This window comes from Anticarsia gemmatalis, chromosome 21 (assembly GCF_050436995.1).
Source record: "Anticarsia gemmatalis isolate Benzon Research Colony breed Stoneville strain chromosome 21, ilAntGemm2 primary, whole genome shotgun sequence".
Classification (NCBI taxonomy): domain Eukaryota; kingdom Metazoa; phylum Arthropoda; class Insecta; order Lepidoptera; family Erebidae; genus Anticarsia; species Anticarsia gemmatalis.
Window position 1 is genome coordinate 5,311,890 of NC_134765.1, and position 18,612 is coordinate 5,330,501.

At 34.2% G+C, this 18,612-nt stretch overlaps 3 protein-coding genes across 4 annotated transcripts; 1 reads left to right on the forward strand and 2 right to left on the reverse strand.

Annotated features, from left to right (window-relative positions):
- Positions 1 to 1,096: 1,096 nt before the first annotated feature.
- Teh2 (tipE homolog 2 phospholipid transfer protein) lies at positions 1,097 to 4,687 on the reverse strand. 2 transcript variants are annotated; one of them, XM_076128334.1, is made up of 2 exons: positions 3,918 to 4,687; positions 1,097 to 2,996 (listed from the first exon to the last, which is right to left on the reverse strand). In XM_076128334.1, the coding sequence occupies exons 1-2, from the start codon at positions 4,685 to 4,687 to the stop codon at positions 2,945 to 2,947; spliced, it is 822 nt and encodes a 273-aa protein (XP_075984449.1). In that variant the 3' UTR covers positions 1,097 to 2,944. The 2 variants fall into 2 exon arrangements, with proteins under 2 accessions (XP_075984449.1, XP_075984450.1); XM_076128335.1 differs by lacking the exon at positions 1,097 to 2,996 and adding an exon at positions 3,448 to 3,496.
- A 994-nt stretch (positions 4,688 to 5,681) lies between these two features.
- Positions 5,682 to 7,252, reverse strand: Teh3 (tipE homolog 3 phospholipid transfer protein). Its single transcript, XM_076128333.1, has one exon. It carries the CDS (start codon positions 6,984 to 6,986, stop codon positions 5,682 to 5,684), a length of 1,305 nt encoding a protein of 434 aa, XP_075984448.1. The 5' UTR covers positions 6,987 to 7,252.
- Positions 7,253 to 11,787: 4,535 nt separating this feature from the next.
- Positions 11,788 to 18,379, forward strand: LOC142982362 (uncharacterized). Its single transcript, XM_076128823.1, has 9 exons — positions 11,788 to 11,893; positions 12,420 to 12,530; positions 12,906 to 13,020; positions 13,288 to 13,415; positions 15,687 to 15,803; positions 15,964 to 16,011; positions 16,824 to 16,958; positions 17,555 to 17,672; positions 18,009 to 18,379. The coding sequence occupies exons 1-9, from the start codon at positions 11,849 to 11,851 to the stop codon at positions 18,140 to 18,142; spliced, it is 951 nt and encodes a 316-aa protein (XP_075984938.1). The 5' UTR covers positions 11,788 to 11,848; the 3' UTR covers positions 18,143 to 18,379.
- Positions 18,380 to 18,612: the final 233 nt, after the last annotated feature.

An 18,612-nucleotide genomic window follows, 5' to 3' on the forward strand; every position in this document is an offset into this window, starting at 1 on the left:
ATTTACACACTTTTCTCATCTCACTCTCCTTCCTCTTTTTAAACACCTTCACAACAATCTCTGCATCACCCTAAGGTAGACTGGCAGAAAATGCTCCTGGCATTAAGTCCGCCTTTATACAGCTCTGTATACAAAGTTTAAAATAAATAAATAAATAAATATATATTAACAACAAGTTAAGAAGTCGTTGATTCTTATATTTGACGTTAGATGGCAGTAGCTTAGATTACTGTTGGATTTTTCCAATTCTGATACGTATCATAATTTGTTGTAAATATTATATACCAAATAGGTCTAAAGACTAAACAGCATTGATTGAATTTTCTGAGGTAAGGCCAATTTTCTTATTTCGGGATTACTTACCGAAGACTTTATATACATACAAAATATTTTTTTCTTACCTTGTAATACTTACTAACTGCGGTTAAAAAGAGGTCAAACCTTGCTTACACTTTACAACAAAATGACAATCATTGTTTTTCACTTACAATAATTTAAAATCTCAACTATTTTAAACAGCAGACTCTACTTTGTGGCGCAGTGGTAAAAACAATATTGTCGGTATTATGGTTGTACCTCTCTAGCAACTTACGTTTTATAGTCCAACAACTTAGTAGAATGCCTTGACTTGATTTATCAAAATGTAAATAACTATTGTCTGCATTTTCAAGAGAAAAGAGCTTTATCGAACAAACTACCGTACGCTGCATATACGGTTACTGATGCTCTAAATTCTGATTTTCGTAAACCTCCGCCAACCGTGAGCCTTACACCCAAGGCCCACTATTAAGTGCTTGAACTATAACAAATTTAATGTAATAACTTTATAAGCAGGAGGTGTATAAAATCTTTACAACAATCTGCTAAACAAACTTCCTCGATTGTGATCCTGTATATACAGGATCTAAGCTAAGTACCCAACACGTACTTGGCCAGCGTGGTGAACTTTAGGCCTAACCCCTCCCTCGTTCTGGAGGAGACCCTCGCCCAGCAGTGGGATAGTAACGGGTTACAAATAGAAAAGTGAAGTTATTTGTGGAATACTAATAAGACTGAAATATGATAGGATATCTGTACAAAATAAAACAAATTTACAAAACAAGCTTTATTTGTCATTACACTTTGTGTTTTGTTGCAGTTTGATGCATCACTTGCGTATATCTAAACACTAATTAAATCCGAAACAAATATTAATCCAATTATTTACATTTAAGTCACAGCAAATAACAATTTTGATTCCATATATTTTACAAATACATTGAGACATTTCAAAGAATTTAATCATAAGAAGTAATTCATTTTTGAAAAATAAAATCCACGTTACAAAAAATAAAGACGAAACTTAATACATTTAATAGAAATATTAAATTGTTGATACATTTACTACAAACACACAAGTTGGTTGAGATTTAGGTTTAAAGCTTTGAACAATATATTTATATAATATCACAAAAAGTGGCAGATTATGTACAATAATTATTAATTTTATTTAACTTAATATTATTTTTTGGCTAGAAGCTAAAAGTATAAGTAGACTCTACTTACAAAGATATTAAAATAGCTTAATTGTTATAAATGAACACTAGCAAGTTTTACATTAATTAAATGAAACTGCTCAATGAAAGAAATGCTACGTGCTCTAATTGGCAGAAATGACTTAGGTGTTGATTAAATTATCATAGCGTTTTCTTAAACTTGTATAGGCACTGTAGCTTTCGAAACATTTACAATGTTACATTATTTTAAACATGAGAGAAAGCTAATTATATTATCAATAACACTTAACAACTTAAAGCTAATTTACAATTAATTGCTGCATTAAAAACCAAGTATAAATATCAACTACTTTTAATAAAATTAACGATTAAACACTAAAGAATAATATCTATTCATTGCACGACTATTATTTAACTACAAAAAATAAATGCAAAGACTATTCGTAAAATCAAGTTTTACAAATTAACACACGATATTAATAAATGATATTGTTATTTACATTAACAATTTGCTATTTTAGGCGTGTGAATATCCGTGAAAGTGTTCATTCACTACTTTAATTAATAATATTGATGATATTGTCTTTTTCTATTTCTTAGCTTTTTTTCATAAATGCGGACGAAAAATATGACTTACTGTTTTATTAAGGTACACAAGTTTGAACATGATATTTGAATGATATTATTTTTCTATCTATATTTATTATACAAGTAAAAAATCAAATAATAATGATCACGCGTTTCCGGAAGCAAAAAATATCAAAATAAAAGACTTAACACTATCCGGCATAGCTCAGTTTTATAATAAAGAGACGCTGTTTTAGATTATATTTATTTTTTGAAAATTTTTCATAAATGTTTTCAAGCGTAAGCCTTGTTGCCCGCCAAAAAGTCATAAAATTTTAATACTGTTCCGATTTTAACACCTCCCCGTTAATTTGAAGATATTCTTATTAATATAATTGCACTTTCCTTTTTCGCAAATGCACTACTTAAATGATAAATCGAAATATCGAATATACTGGAAGGCCTATCGATTGAAAAGTTCACACATATTTTATGAACCATTATTTTTGCATTTAGTTTTCAAAAGTCTACCTAAGTGATGACGATGATGTAATCGATTTTGTATTCATAAAAAAACTATCATGAAAGAATTAGAGTAATTTTAATCTCACAACCTTCCATTCTGTATGAACTTTTCAATCGATGGTGATTAGATAGATTAATATCGCAGTTTTAATATGGAATATACGGGTAATTTTATAAGGGTTAATATAGAAGGACCGCATGGGCGTTTCAACCAGGTATTAGTTGCGACTAGTGTCGCCGTGAATACGCTGGGTCCACGCAGCAACCACGCGGTAACCACGCAGTGTTTACAGTTGTGCGTAACCATCTCCTGGGTTACGTGGGGAGGCGCGGCGGCGGGCAGCTGAAGCTCGGCGTCAGAACACATCATCGCTCGGGTCGTCGTCCAACTCGCATAGCAGTTTGCTACTGAAAATTAAAAACAAACAACAATATTAGATATATTTTGATTAAAATATTGTAATTATTATTTGTATTTGACAAAAATATTGCTGTATTTACAATACATTACATACTTTTAAGTAGAGAGCAAAATTATATTTTTATTAGTACTTGTATAGAATAAGTGCCGATTTTTAAGTATTAAGTTGGAATAAAATATTTTACTTTACAACATTATGTATTGAAGTATATTATAATGTAGAAATTAATAAATCTTAAACATCTGATGACAAAATTATGGTGCTGCATTATTAAACGACTGAGCAAAGAGTAGTGAAATGTTTTGCAATTTCTATCTATTATTTTATTACTAACTATTGTTGTGCGATTGTCTACCTATTGCTTAACTATTTACAGTTCAATTTATCTTTTAATTTTGTGTGTATAATACTTTCCAATGAAGTAAGTACCTGATTTATTAAAACTCTTCTAAATGGCCGTGTATTCAATTATGTTTCTTGTTGAACCTGACAACAACAAACATGGTTGAAAAATCTAAATATAAATCTATTTTTGTATAAAAACCTTCAAAAGATATCATGAACTGCGGTTACATAATGTCGTCAACGCCTATTGTGAAAGTACAAATACAGTACTACAGAATATTTCACTCTGCACGGTGCAAAATGCGATGTAAAACATACTTGTAATACTATAATCCATTAAAACTACGTAGTTCCAACACCATACTTGAGATAGGACCTGAAAGTCCAGTATATACACTATTATAAAATATGAAAAATTAGGAAAAATGTCTACGCTTCTATCATTAGAGATTAAAAGAACAATTGTCAAATCTTACAACGAACAAAAGACGATGTTTGACAATAAAATAAAACACTACTATCAAGACAAAAAACATTCAAAACAAAGTATGTGTATACTTACTCCTCTTTACTCGCGAAGGATTCGGCGTGGACTCGCCTGTTACATGCCCTGTCGCAGCAACGACAGTGCCAGTAGGCGAGCACACTCAGACTGAACACGAAGACAGTCGTAGGCAGCACCAGCGCTAGGATCAAACCTCGCACTGTCGACTCCCAAGAATATCTCGCTACTACCAAGTCCGGCCTCGTCAAACTGTAGTAGCAGGGAAAAGTCTTCGGAGCTCTCGGGCCCGCGTAATCACTCGCGAATACTGAGCAATTCACTCTAGGAGGATATCCACAACCTTCCGGGTTTATCAGAAACTTGAGGTCCGTTTCATCCCATTCTGTAGGAACTGGCCCTGATTCAACGTATGGTTTCCTAGCTAAGTTTACACGAATCTTATGGCATTTAGTGTGTGCAGTGGTGCACCCTTCTCTGCAGGATGCCCATGTGCAATTAGTCAAAGTTTCCGCGTGCACGTGTTCAGATACAGAGCATATGCCAGCTTCGGGCACAAACTCTGCTAGGATCGTTTGTATGGCGGGCTCTACGACGAACGGTATCAGAAAGAGGAAAGCGAAGACTGCGAGAATGGCTGACGTGCCGAGACATAATGATGTGTAGAACTTGAATCTTTCAAAAAAGTGGGTTAGAAGCTGCTCCCTCGTTGGTTGTTCCAGAGACTTGAAGTCGGGGCTGCCTGGCTCTGCAGAGGCGCCCATAGGTAACGTCGATCGTTCTGACGCTGCTGGGGAGAGGCTGGCCCTGGATCTGCTCATAGTAGACATCTGGAGGGAGTGTCAGCCAGTAGAAAGCATTGCAAGCAAGTTTAGTCGTCTCTTAATGAACTAGCCGGACCCTCGCAAAGGAGGGGAACGCCTGAAACAGGAGAAAATAAAACATATTATTATTTAAGCAATTCAATAATTTGTGTGAATCGTCCTCTGATATTTTAAGTTGTTAGTTTAAGTGCATTGTGCATTTATAAATAATAGACCTTTTAGCTGAACTTCATTATTATATGCAACAGCTAACACTAGTGCTCCAATCAGCCGCCAAATAGTGACTAACTCACGAGTCACTTTCAAACTCTATGCCTTAATTCAACTTCATTTATGAACGTATATTTTCAAATAATTATATGTATTAAGGCCACCTTGACCCATAGTAGACTATTAGCGTGCCTTCGAATGCCATAATTTTGGCCTGAGCCAGTCGCACCCTACCACCGCGTGAAAGATTACCTAACCAAGCTATTATAAGCAAGTTGAATGTCTGAAAGTTCTTGTAGGAGTATTAAATCAAATCCTTAAAATATTCAGCACTACAAAACACTTTTGGACACGCAACGATGTCAAGGTCGACTTATTTGTCATTAAGGCTATCGATCACAGTAAACGAACGGACTTTTCATTAAATATTCACGATATTTTCATTGCTATTAAGTGCTATCGAGTAGATAATCGACTGCTATTTTTGTCCCAGTAAGTTGTTATTATGTAAATTGGTTAGCTTAATTTATGGACTGTGGCTGTCAACAAGGGAACCGATAAAATTTTGATAACTATCAAACTAATTTCGAAGTTCCTAGGAATCATTCATCAAATAGTAAATAGTCATCTGATATTTTTTTATGCTGAAGCAATTTACATATCTATCGAATATAAAATATATTAACATGAATAATCCGCACTGCAGTAGATAAGTCTGCAATATATTTTGTTTGTAAAAAAAAGTAATATGTAAATATGAAACATTAAATTATATCTCACGTGACTGATCTCAGAGTGGAGAAACAGGATCGTTTGGATGCATTTGCATATCGGCCTGACCACCGGAGCACCCCTTGAATCTCATTTTAGCATCATCACCCACTTCTACGGTCTTTTGACACAACATCAAAGTAACACAAGAGACTACCACCAACACTGTGGGAAGCACCAGCGCTACTAGGAACTGACGATATGTCGAATCTAGGTCAAACCTAGACACAACTGTGTCAGGGTTGTTTTCAGTATAGAAGCAAGGGAATCTTGCTTTAGCGTTGTGGTCGGTACCGTCACGACCATAATCTTTAAGAAATTCTTTGCACTCATCAGCCAATGTGTTCACACATCCTTCAAGATTTATCATCAAACGGCTGTCGTTCGCTAGAGTTAATTCAACTTCGGACGGAGCGATGACGCGATTCGGAGTCGCTCTGGACTGGTATAAATATTGTAAATAAGTGAAATTGGTTAGATCTGCTATCTCTGTGCGTGGTAGTAACGCAGCGTTGATACAATCAGTCGCTACAACTCCTGTCGTGCCATTGTGGACTGCGTGACACGATAACATCAACACCTCTTCTCCTGAATCCGTCCAAACTATCTCTGCTTTATCTTCTTGAACTAATTTTGCACATTTAGCTAAAAATACTCTATCTCCGCTTAACACTATAACGTTCTTATTGCGAGTGGGAATGTCGACGCATCTACGATCGCAGTTATACGGTGTCCTAATTTTCCTACAAGTGCCTCTACTACATGAAAATAGTCCGTGAACATCTATACAAGTTATTTTCCCTCTTCTTCCAGAACATTTCAACGGGGGATCGGTATCTCTGAAGGCACACTCAAAAGCGTCCGTTATGTTGATACACTTTCCTTCCGTACAGTTGAATGTTCCTGTCAAGTTCCTGCATTCATCTCTGATGCAGTGGTATTTCTTGGCATTCTCTTGATCTATCCCGAAGCATGTTTTATTTGCAGCATTTCCACATTCAGATAACAGTAAGGATGTTCCGTTCTTCCTGACGTTGACGTAGATCTGGATGCAGGCGCCGGAGGTCTTGCTCAGGCACCACTCGCCACAGGATCCCCAGTCACAGTTTTCTTTGTTGACAGCGCGTGTTGTGGTGCACATGATCGGGGTAGGATCGATTCCGGACGCGGTAGCTCTTGTATAAGGCATGTAAATGGCGACGGTGAGGTACACTATAGCTACTGCACTAAGCACTGCAGTCATCTGACAGATGCAGATAGTTCCGCATATTTTTGTGTCCTGCGGTGGGACTACGAGGTCTTCGACGGGTGTCGGTTTCGGCATGTCGTCGACTTCCCAACCGAGCTACGCGACCACTGACGTAAATGTGTTTGTTTTGCGCATGCGTTGTACGCGGATCGATTCGACGCTGCACTGCGGGCACCGACGCTGTTGGCACTTTTTTAATATGTCAACGTCCGGAACGTACAATAATATAAAATTAACACGCAACGTTTATTGGTGTCGGACATGGCAGTTGATATTTATAATGAAACGTAATGATACTGATTACGATCTATTTTTAGAATTAGCGAGTTGATTGTACGAATGATAACTTGAATACTACTACTGAATTGTAAAATAGGTTTAAATAAATGAATATGTACTTTTCAGAATTCAGCAAATTCTATTGAACTATATAGAGAATTTATGATGGATTCCTTAAGCATTAGCTAGATTCTTTTGTACTTTCCATCTAAATCAACAGGTTATTATTAATACGTATCTATATTTTTAATATACATTTATCATACTCATTGAAAACATTTATATTTTGATAATTACACAATTTTTGTGGCTCAAGTAAGGTTTCGGAAACGCAATAATGAACTCCATCAATCTGAACTAGAAATCATCGCTAATGTTTCGATATGTTTTAATTGCAATGCTTTTGTTGAAAAGCCTTCATTTTGGTAAATAAATGCAGAATATCAAGATGTGTAAATATAGAATATCAATATAAAGACGTTGAATTAATGGAAATATTTATTGGGAAAAGGACTTACCAGTTTTCACGCCACGATTTCCTACGTCAAAACAACACTTGTAAAAATTATTTGCAATCACAATTTTCCGTCGAATTTCACAATAAGACAGTCTTTTGTCAGTACTATTATTGTTTTATCACAGATTTTCACAATATATTTGTGTATTTTTGTTTTAATTGTAAGATTTTCGCTTTTGATGTGTGTTATTTTCGAGTGTAGTGAAGTTAGTTGCGTGGCACGCTGCGCAATGCGGCGTTTTTGTATGAGTCTGAAGTTGGCCTTTATTCTGTTTACTGCATACAAGCTTCGATGATCTTTTATTACAAGTTTCTCTTAAGTTTTGTCTGAGATGTTTTGTTTCTGTCTGGGGTTATTGATTTTTTAGATGAGAATGCATTTTCATACAGAATCGTGTAGAGTGCGTGAGCATTTAAAAATGGTACAAAAATTTTAATTACAAATATTTTAGAAATTAGATTTTAATAACTGTAAATAATAGTAAATCTTATTAAAAATGAATGTGTGTAAGTAACATTGCACACATACACTTAACAAGTATGACGTGGAACAATCCGTATTTAAAAGTTATGAAAAAATAATATGGAAAATGATTATAATAATATTAAAGAACCTATTTTTGCTTATTAGAAAAAAAGTAAATAAATTTTACCTTACGAATACATTACATTTAAAGCTTACTCAACCGCAGATTTTTATTTTTATTTTCTTGTTTGTAGTGTAGTCATATATTGTGTACAAATTGTATGCAATCAAATTAGTATTTTTTTCCAATTCCTTTTTTTGCTTATTATTCTCTAGTGGGACACAAGGCATTTCACACATAAATATGATAAACAGATCTAAAGTTAATATTTTTAATATAAACTACACTTTAATAATTTAATTTCAGTCAATATGTACGTGTGTGTGTACTTATTACCATTATTAGAGTAATGTCTTAAATACAATTTCAAATTATTATTAAAACGTTGAAAGTAACAATATTATTTCGATACCCAAATATTAAACCACTTTTTTCTATTAATAAAAGTATTAAATGCTAGTAAATCATAGTTATAATAAAATAATTTTAAGGAAAAGTGCGTCACAATTTTTTAAAGATTCTTATACTCACAGAAAATATTATGAAAATAATAAACAACTCACCGCTCACGTTTCCTAGAACGCACTCGATCCGATCCATTTGTGTTTCGAACAATTCCAAACTGTTTGATCAAATTTTCCAATTTTTCCAAATTCGTTTCGATGTTTTCCAAACTCATTTGTTTACATTCTCTTCAGCGGTTGATTTTCGTCAAACTGTTTTAGCGCGACAAGCAAAACTTTTGTTTTAGGTTAAACCACAGTTGGTTGGCGCATGCGTAAGGCCCTGCCAAAATTTACTACGGTAATATTTACGTGGTTTGCAGCATTTTCATCGACTTTCTTCAAAATATTGCAGCTGCCAGATGTCTGTGAGTGTAATTGGGTAATATCGATAGCAATTTTGAGAAAGTAATCTCCTTTCTCTTACTTTGTCAACAAATTATTCCGAAGAAAGTCCGTAGTTATTGCAGCAGACGGCGCGATTGCCGCAGTGGTTATGTTTTACCTCACTACCAATAAACTGAGTGTCTAGAATGTCTTGAATCTTACATTTTTGTGTGATTCACAGATACATGTTTCACTGATTGTTCCCCTTATTGTTTTTGAGTCCACAAGAACTAATTCTTAGTTCCAGAGCTATCTTCAAGATAAAAAACTATGCCTATTTTTTGCTTCTTTTTCTTAAACGTATTAAACGATGACACCAAATGCTCCACAACCGGTCTAAGTAACCTTAGTTCCAAGTTAATTTTAATCTACAGTTACTGCGTCTAGACAGATGTTTAGCAAAGGATACGTGCCGACATTCTTTTATTTTTTTTATAACTCATGTATCCAGTAAACTCTGGAACGAAAATGGTATAATCCAGTTAAATTGAAAAGTAAGTTTCTTCTAGTTCGAAAGGGCGTGAACTGGTATCTATTAATTTAATAGTCTTTATATTATAGGGATTATCTTGATGAATCGTGGTTGCAAGAGACAGTTAAGCCTACGTTCGTTGTTAGAAGGCTATTTCAATTAGTGTTATTGGCTGTCTGTCATGTCGACGTTGTAAAATTGTATGTTTATTGCGAAAAATATGTGTTGTTTAATTTTTGTGTGGGTCTTCTTTTACGACAGGGCTGTCTTATATCTGGCAATGCTCTAGACAAAAATCTGATAAGCAATTATTGTTTTATATATTTGTAGATATTTTCCCTAAAACCCATTAGCACTTACTAGTAGAATGTTAGCTAAACTATAAATAAAAGTAATATTTTAAGAATACATAATATTCTGTCGCGTCTATGAGTAATAGGGTCAGTTAGAGGTCCAACCACTAATTCAACGGTTTATATTTTATTAGGCCTAGTCTAATTTTAGTTCAAGTGTTGATATTAGATACGGCACAACACGAGTCTCTCTCAGAATAATAAATAATACGATTATGCTCTTAATGCAAGCCAAAATCAAATATTGAAAATAAATAAATAAAATAGAGAATGGTATTATTTTTTTTATGATATCGAGTGTGAGGTTTCCACAGACGATGTCGAGTATGGAGCGAAGTGGAGGAGAAAGTGAAAAAGGAAGTCTGACCTTATTAAATATAAAGAGAGCATAGAAAAGAGAGTCTTCATTGATAGTTCTTCTTTGTTAGACGTGGTCTCTAAGGATTTACTTTACAAATTTTGCAACATAATGCAAATGACACAACATTTGTGTCAATCTGTTACTTTACATTTCAAACTCTTTTTCCTCAAAGAATTGAAAATTAAGAAAATAAATCAAATCTCTACAATTTCTTTTATTGTTGCACTTATTGAAAGATTGATGAGACATTTTGTAGTAATTACGTCATATTGGACATCAGAGGGCATAAGGGTCAACGTACAACAATAAATCAACCGGCCCGTCGGTTATTGCATTATGTTGTTAGTTTGATTGTTCACTCGCAATTTATCAGTTAGAGCTTAGCCGTTGCGCACAATGAGCGTAAGACTTACATGTTTCTTGAATAAAGAGGAAATATGCAGTAGCACTGACAATTTTTTCGTTCTTTTACTTTTATTACGACTCTTAAGGATTTCAGAAATCTATACATATTGGACATAATAATGTTTTTTCAACGGCATATTTTCAAATAACGTTAGGTCGGAGTTTCGATCATCAACTACTTAATGTACTACTGTATCTATCACTATAGCTTATAAGTGCGAAAGATCGGTGACACTACCACGTATTCAAATAGTAAAACTACTTCTTATTCGCGTCATAGTAGCATACAGGTGATGAAAATAACTTGGGTGTTTTATAAATTGACAGTGTCAATCACTTGTATAGGCACTATAAAAGTTTTTATATAAAACAAAAAGTTTGTTCAACGACAGTTGTCTCTTAAAATAGGATATAATAAGCTTGATGTAAACTAAATGAAGTAATAAAAAGTCGTGTATGTGAGCACAGCGCTAGTGTCAGTACACAAAACTCGCCGGATCTTTCCAGACCTACCCACGCTGGGACAGGTGTGACCAACAGTTGCACTTGTTTGTTTTGTTCAAATTTTATTTTAATGTTTGTTTTTGGTTTCCATTTTTGCTCATTGCATTGAGTTCTTGAATATAATAGTGTTATATGATATATATTTTTTATTTGGCCTGATCGTATCACGGCTTTCTTAAGACTACAGAGACAAGACGTGTTGACTTTCTAAGTCATTCTTTTAGACCTTAATTCACGCAAGCAGATAAAAGCATGGGACCTCTGCAGCTCTTCTGCATTAAAAGGCTTGATGAACAAGGAAATAGTGCTTCTTACCATTTTATATTTTTAACCATGATTTGCAGTACCTATCTCATATTTTGAAAGAATAACATTATTAGAATTGAATTTCAAACTATTAGATGCATTTCAAACTATTAAATTCAATTAACATAATCATGAAAATGTTGTGAGCCCCGACAAATTCGCCGGCGATTATGGTCAATGCGATAAGTCTTGATCCTTGCAGGTATAAAAGCGGAGGGCCCGAGGGAATCCTCACATTATCCCTGTGCAACTAAACGTGCAACATGAAGACTTTGATCGTTTTCGCCGCTTGTGTTCTTTTGGCTCAGGTGAGTGGAACTACGTTATTTGCCTATTTAACTATTGACATAATTAACAACCGCTTTTCACCATCCCTAAGAAAGATTTTGCTAATAGTCTTTAAAGCTTAAACAGTGTTTATCATTTTACTTAACTTATAGGCAACCACTATTTGTAATTCGTTAGCTCCAGATTCTTTTTTGTTTTGGTTGGGTTTTGAAAATAATTGTTTGTTTTGTTTCCGGAGTAAAATAATTTAATAATTATTGGAATTTATTGTACAAAATGATGATAGTTAGTGTTGTGATTTTGAATAAATAAAAATGGGATTTAAATACCACTCAGTATTTTTGATTAAGTATGTTCTTACGTTTAAATTAGAATTAGTGGCTGTTTTTTTAAATTTAATCTGACCAAACAAAATCATTATTAAATCATACTATTATGCTAATAATTCTTTGCTGTCTTTTAAAATCTAGAATTTTCTTAAAGGGTTGTGTAAGTTTTACATCAATATTACATACATGCATAATAATCCGTTTATTTTTTATTCAGGCCTTGACTGCCGAGCAGAAAGAAAAGTTGAAGAAACATCGCGCGGACTGCCTCGGAGAGACCAAGGTTGACGAACAACTGGTCAACAAGCTCAAAAGTGGAGACTACAAGGTACAGTGCAGTTCTATATAAGCTTTTCTATAATTTAGACCACTAGTTAAGTGATAAACTAACCATTGACACTTGAGAACTATGAAGCTGAACTCTTTTAAAAGTCATTTAGCTCAACTTTTTGTTTTATTAGGATACCATCGGAAATCTTTACGTTTGGTTGTAGCTTCACCTCAGTGGTTTACGACGACATTGTCAAGTATTGTAATTGATCGTAATTCGTAGGGGTTATTTAAGTGGTAGTTTCATTTTTAAGTTGTTGGTAATATTAATATGCTGTTAAGTAGACTACTGTTAATGGATAGTTTGCCAAGGATGTGTTTAACCTAGGATTATGCATTGGTTGAAGCACTTCCAGAATATTTGTTGTTTCAGGCGGAGAATGATGATCTGAAGAAATATGCCCTCTGCATGATGATCAAGTCCGAGCTGATGACCAAAGACGGCAAGTTCAAGAAGGATGTAGCTCTCTCCAAGGTTCCTAACGCAGGTAACTATTGTGCACTATTGAATTATACTCATTGTAAATGATAAGTGAGACACAGTACCATATTATGATTTCATGTGGTATTGGATCACATAAATTTAATGGTACTTGTCTTCTATTTATCGTCATCGGTATGTGCAAAAAACGTAGTTAATAATTAACACCGTAAAAACTAAGCAACAGTTATAAAGTAATGACTGCCATTAACGCAGAAAGTGAAAACCAACTAAACAAAGTAAAGAACTATTCTAATTTAAACTTTCGTTTCAGCCGACAAACCCACAGTAGAGAAACTCATCGATGCCTGCCTAGCGAACAAGGGGAACACACCACACCAGACTGCATGGAACTACGTCAAGTGCTACCACGAAAAAGATCCCAAACACGCCATCTTCCTCTAAATCTCATCCCATTCCCCGTATTATACCCTTTCGCCGGCTTTTACGTCATAGCCATGTCTTTTTTCACAAATATTATGTTGTTTATGTATCTAAATTCCGAACGCACGACACATCTGCACTTCATCATGTCCGGTGAACGACTGAGCTAAGTTTACTTTTCGTCACCGATAGATGTCACTGTATTTATATTTACACGTATTTATTTTATGAAAATTGAAATTAAACTTTGGATGTTAGGTTGTAGCAAAATTAATGTAGCTTAGTATTAATTCGGAATACAGGGACGAATATTGTCAAATGAAAATACTTATTGTTGAATAAAACTGCCCAAACGAATTTAATTTTTGATCAATAAATTAAAACAATTTTCTTGCATCGTTTTATTTTTGAATATTAGTACTTTTCCATCGCTACATTTTGACTCTTTCAGCCTAAAACAATCACAACAGTTTCTGGTTATAAAATTCTAGCGTACATAATTATGTACACCTACCTAGCTGTAAGTAATAAAATAAATCGATATCTCCAGAAGGAAACGACTTACAAATAGTAAAACCACTTTTGCACAATCTCTAGATAATTAGCTATTACTTACTGTCGTGTAGTCTCTGACCACCAGATAAAACTGTATGAAAATACGAATGTACATAATAATATACTCCATACTACTCCTCAAAGTCCTATTTAGCATGCACGTTTAGTATCATTCTTTGAACACATAGTCGGCTGAAATTCTAAATACATGATATTGACACATAAACCCTTTTGCAGCCCTTTTCAGTAAAATATTTTATGTCGAAATGGTTGGGGTTTCTTCCTTCTTCATCAGACTATCTAGTATTCCAGAACTCCATAGAAACTATAGTACTAAAGTCTATAGAATTTTCCTATGTTGCTCTTATACCTTATGTTTAATAACAATAATCTAAAACAATGGCTATTATTACAAGCGCCGTCATTGTAGAATTGAATGACATCATCTCCTGATCATTGTAGAGATCGATTCGGTTCTCATTTTGGATATTTAGGTAGCGTTAGATAGTAGGTATTGGCTGCTGGATTAGCAGGCTCTTAGATACCTGTAAAACGAATTCAGAAATGTTTTAAATTGTGATTATGGCAATCTATATTAGGTGATAAACAGATCGTAAACGACAGACGCAAGACATCAGATTTGAAGACACCAGTAGCAGATAACAAAGAACTCTAAATGCAAAAGGAAAGCGACAAAAGAGACGAATGCTGTAAAATGCATTTTTATGTGAGTGCAACATTTTAGAAAATAAGGATGCTTATGGATAGTCCTTTTGGAACTTGGATACTCCAAAAAGGTGGTAAGCACAGAAGAACGTTAAAAAAAATAGTCTTCGTAGCGGAATAGCTATAGGAGAAGGTGATGCGAAGGATCAAGGTTGAAATGTATATGAGCTTCATTCCAGCCTTAAATATCTATACGAAAGAAGAAGGTTACAGTGATGATACAAAAGATATGTTGGTGTTTTTGATAATCAATGGATTTTAAGGATTAGCCCTTGAAGTAAATTGCGATGTTATGGCCAGACTGGGAACTGCGGTTACTAATGGCAATATATTTTTTATTTTTTTCAGTCTCGCAGTGAATTCAAAGTACCCGCTACCAGTGAGAACAAAAAATGAATGAAAGCTATTAAAAAAAGAGCAAAGATGAAGTTTGTAGTGAGTAATGTTTTATCAACTATGTGAACTAATGCAGGTGTCTGAAGTAAAATAATGTATGTTTGTATAATTATAGTAATATAAACTTAAGTATAATAATATTTATGTGAATCGTTATCCATTATATTTTGCGTTACGTAATCAATAATATTTCTAAGGCTTATTTACGATTTTTCTTTCTGTTTATGGGTTTGTTCTGAACATTCAACAGCAACACAGGAATCTTCCCAAACTAACTGTAGTAACTGTGTTCTAGATGCACTATTTGGGTAGTTGTTACGTCATGGACAAAGGTGCCTTACGCTAGAATCTTTTCAATTGCTCAGTCTCTCTTTAGCCGAGATACAAGCCGCTACAATGTATTATACTCGAATTCGATAATCTTTACTTACTACCGATGATATTCTAAAAGCCTTTTTTCACATTTCTACTACAGTTATGAACTCTAGAACTATCGTTGACCCTTCAGCAAGAATGCATCATGGAATTAACCTACAAGTGTCATTATCCTTTGTATTAAAATATAATAGCTAATGTTATGCCCATATCTTCCGTGTTTGATAACTACACGGCTATAAAAGCGAGAATAAAACACCATTTGACGCTATTATACCGTTCGTTATAGAAGGCAAAGTCATGTATACTGGAGCATTTATAATTTTGAGTTTTTTCATCGCCATGACGCGACAGGTAATATAACTAATATGGGGTATACTAACTTAGTAACTGAAGAAGTCTATCAAATTGGGTTCTTCTGATGGATAAAAGGTGCTTAATAATAAGATGCCTCACTAAACTTTGGATTAAGTTCTATTTTCTAAAGTATTTTGTTTTTGGGACTGTTCGCCAGCTTAGATTGTCGTGGACTCTGCAGGGAAGTCGATTGGTGCCGCAGCAGGTTTGTAGTTTTCTAATTATTTAACACGGCTTGTAACTTAAGCGTTAGAGGGTAATTAACTTATAAAATATGGGGATTACCGCGGTCATACATTTAGTTTTCTTGGTGTTCTGGCCAAAACTTAATTATTGTCAGCCTGTGCTGCAATGAATTTCCAAAAGGTATTAGATAACTACCGTGGATTGTTTTGGCGCTTTGGGTACTAATTTAAGGGCTATTTTTGGTGACGTGCAACCCGTGAAAATCGTACATAAAAATATATTTGACTCCTTAGCTGGTTAACTTAGTTTTCCTTGTATTTATTCAAAAGATGGGGTGGATGGGTTAACATTAGTATGTAAGGAGCGAGGTGTTTTATATTTATTTCGTTTTCGTTTTCAGTCACGTGACGACGAAAGAAACGGCACTCATCGGAGATTAATTGTTTGTTTTTCTATTACTGTTTGTGCATTTTATTGTGTACTTTTATTCGACGAATTTGCATCACCAATCTTCTTTGAATTTTGAATACAGCACGAGTGAAAACTGAATAATGATGACAGCATTAAGAATTGCAATAATGTGTTACATTTTGCACAAGTCCACATCATCTGCTTTAGTTTTTTTCAACACGAGTGCGAGTGTGAATTGCAGTCACGTCCAAATAAATACATAGTTAATAACGTTTTGCATACACAATTTTGCGCTTTGTTCCACTTTGTTCTTCTGGGCAACATCAAGAATATTTCTATGAAAATTCGTCTGACTTATGTGACATGTTATTTTTGTAACGTTTAAACTATTCTATGTAAATTTATTAACATATTTCTCAGCACCCACCTCCGGTACATCATCACAACAAGACAGAAGATACCATTTTATATCTCAAGAAAACGCAGTCGCAGTGCATCGATGAAACGAATGTCAACCCTAAATATGTTGTCAAGCTCAGAAATTTTCAACACCCGGTAATATTTAGTTATTTTTAATATCTAACTAGTGCTTGAAACGCTGGTCAGCCTCGGCTTACCCAGCGCTTGGCCAGGATGGTCTCTCATTTTGAGATAAGACCCTTGCCCAGCAGTGCGACAGCAATGGGTTAAATTTTATTATTTTCTGTCCGATACTCCCCTAGAACCTTTTGATAAATGGAAAGTGTACCAGATATATGAATCTATACTAATATTATAAAGCTAAAGAGTTTGTTTGTTTGTTTGAACGCGCTAAACTCAGAAACTACTGGTCCGATTTGAAAAATTATTTCAGTGTTAGATAGCCCATTTATCGAGTGAGGTTATAGGCAATATATCATCACGCTACAACCAAAAGGAGCAGAGTACCAGTAAAAAATGTTACAAAAACGGGGAAAATTTTGACCCATTCTCTCTTATGTGACGCAAGCGAAGTTGCGCGGGTCAGCTAGTTAAAGATACAGTTTTTCATTGAACAATTCCCGAGATGTTTCATTAACACTGAATATCGGTTACGATTTTACTTATTACTTACAACTCAGCCAAGGTATTTTTATAATTAACTCTTAATACAAAAAATATTATTATTACAGCGTAAAGCAGATATGCACTTAAAACTATGGACGTTGTGCGTATTGGTGAAAACTGGAATGATGTCACCTCAAGGAGTCTTCAAATTGGATAAGGCTATATCGAAAATACCAAGATCTGGTAAGTTCGAAACTTATCACAATATATTTCGCACAAACGTTTGCTTTAGATTTATTATCCTTCTAGCAGTCGCTCCTTATTGCATTAGCCAACAGATCTTAAATGGAGAGCCATTTAAAGTGCTCTATTTTAACGACAGGTGGTAAAATTTACAATTCTTCTGTCTAGGCTTAATAAGAGAAATTCTAGCACATATTTTATTTATGTTGCAGAAAAAACCAAAAGATATTTATTATTAAAATCCCACCGTTTTTTGTATAATTCATTTTCTATATTAACAGAACAAACACTCATCGCATTTTAAAGGTTTCAATTTTACTTTTCCTTTGATTTCAGAGGTCAACGACGTGGAAGCGCTAATTGACAAATGCTTGAGTCGTAAAAAGATTCCACCGTCAGACATAGCATACAATTTTCTCAAATGCTACCGAAAGGCGGGATCAAATTATTCGTTAGTTCTAATAATTTAGCAAGGGATAAAAAATGTACTAGGTTGCCATCTATGAATATATGACCGAACTAACGCGTGTATGACTTACATTATAGAGAATCGCGACATCTGTTGGCTTTTGTTAAAATTAAAAAGTCATCCAGACCTGATGCTTATACACTAGTTCGTCAGTATATTGAGAGATGGCAGTAAAAAGTATTTATTATAAAAAAAGTTACAGAACAACTGAGACATAAGTTTAAAATAAATACAATCATGCCATCCTAATGTAATTTTAGACTAGCATTTTGAGAATAAATAATTGTAAGTAATTGAATTTTTTAAATAATAATTTACCTTATTTAGACAATACACTGAGTTGGTCTTAGGGTTTCTGGGTATTAATTTTTAGTAGTTATTAGGATAAATATTATAATACAATCAAAGAATTTCACATACTAAGTCCTTACATAATATTTAATTGATGGTGTTAATAGTACTCGTCGTAAT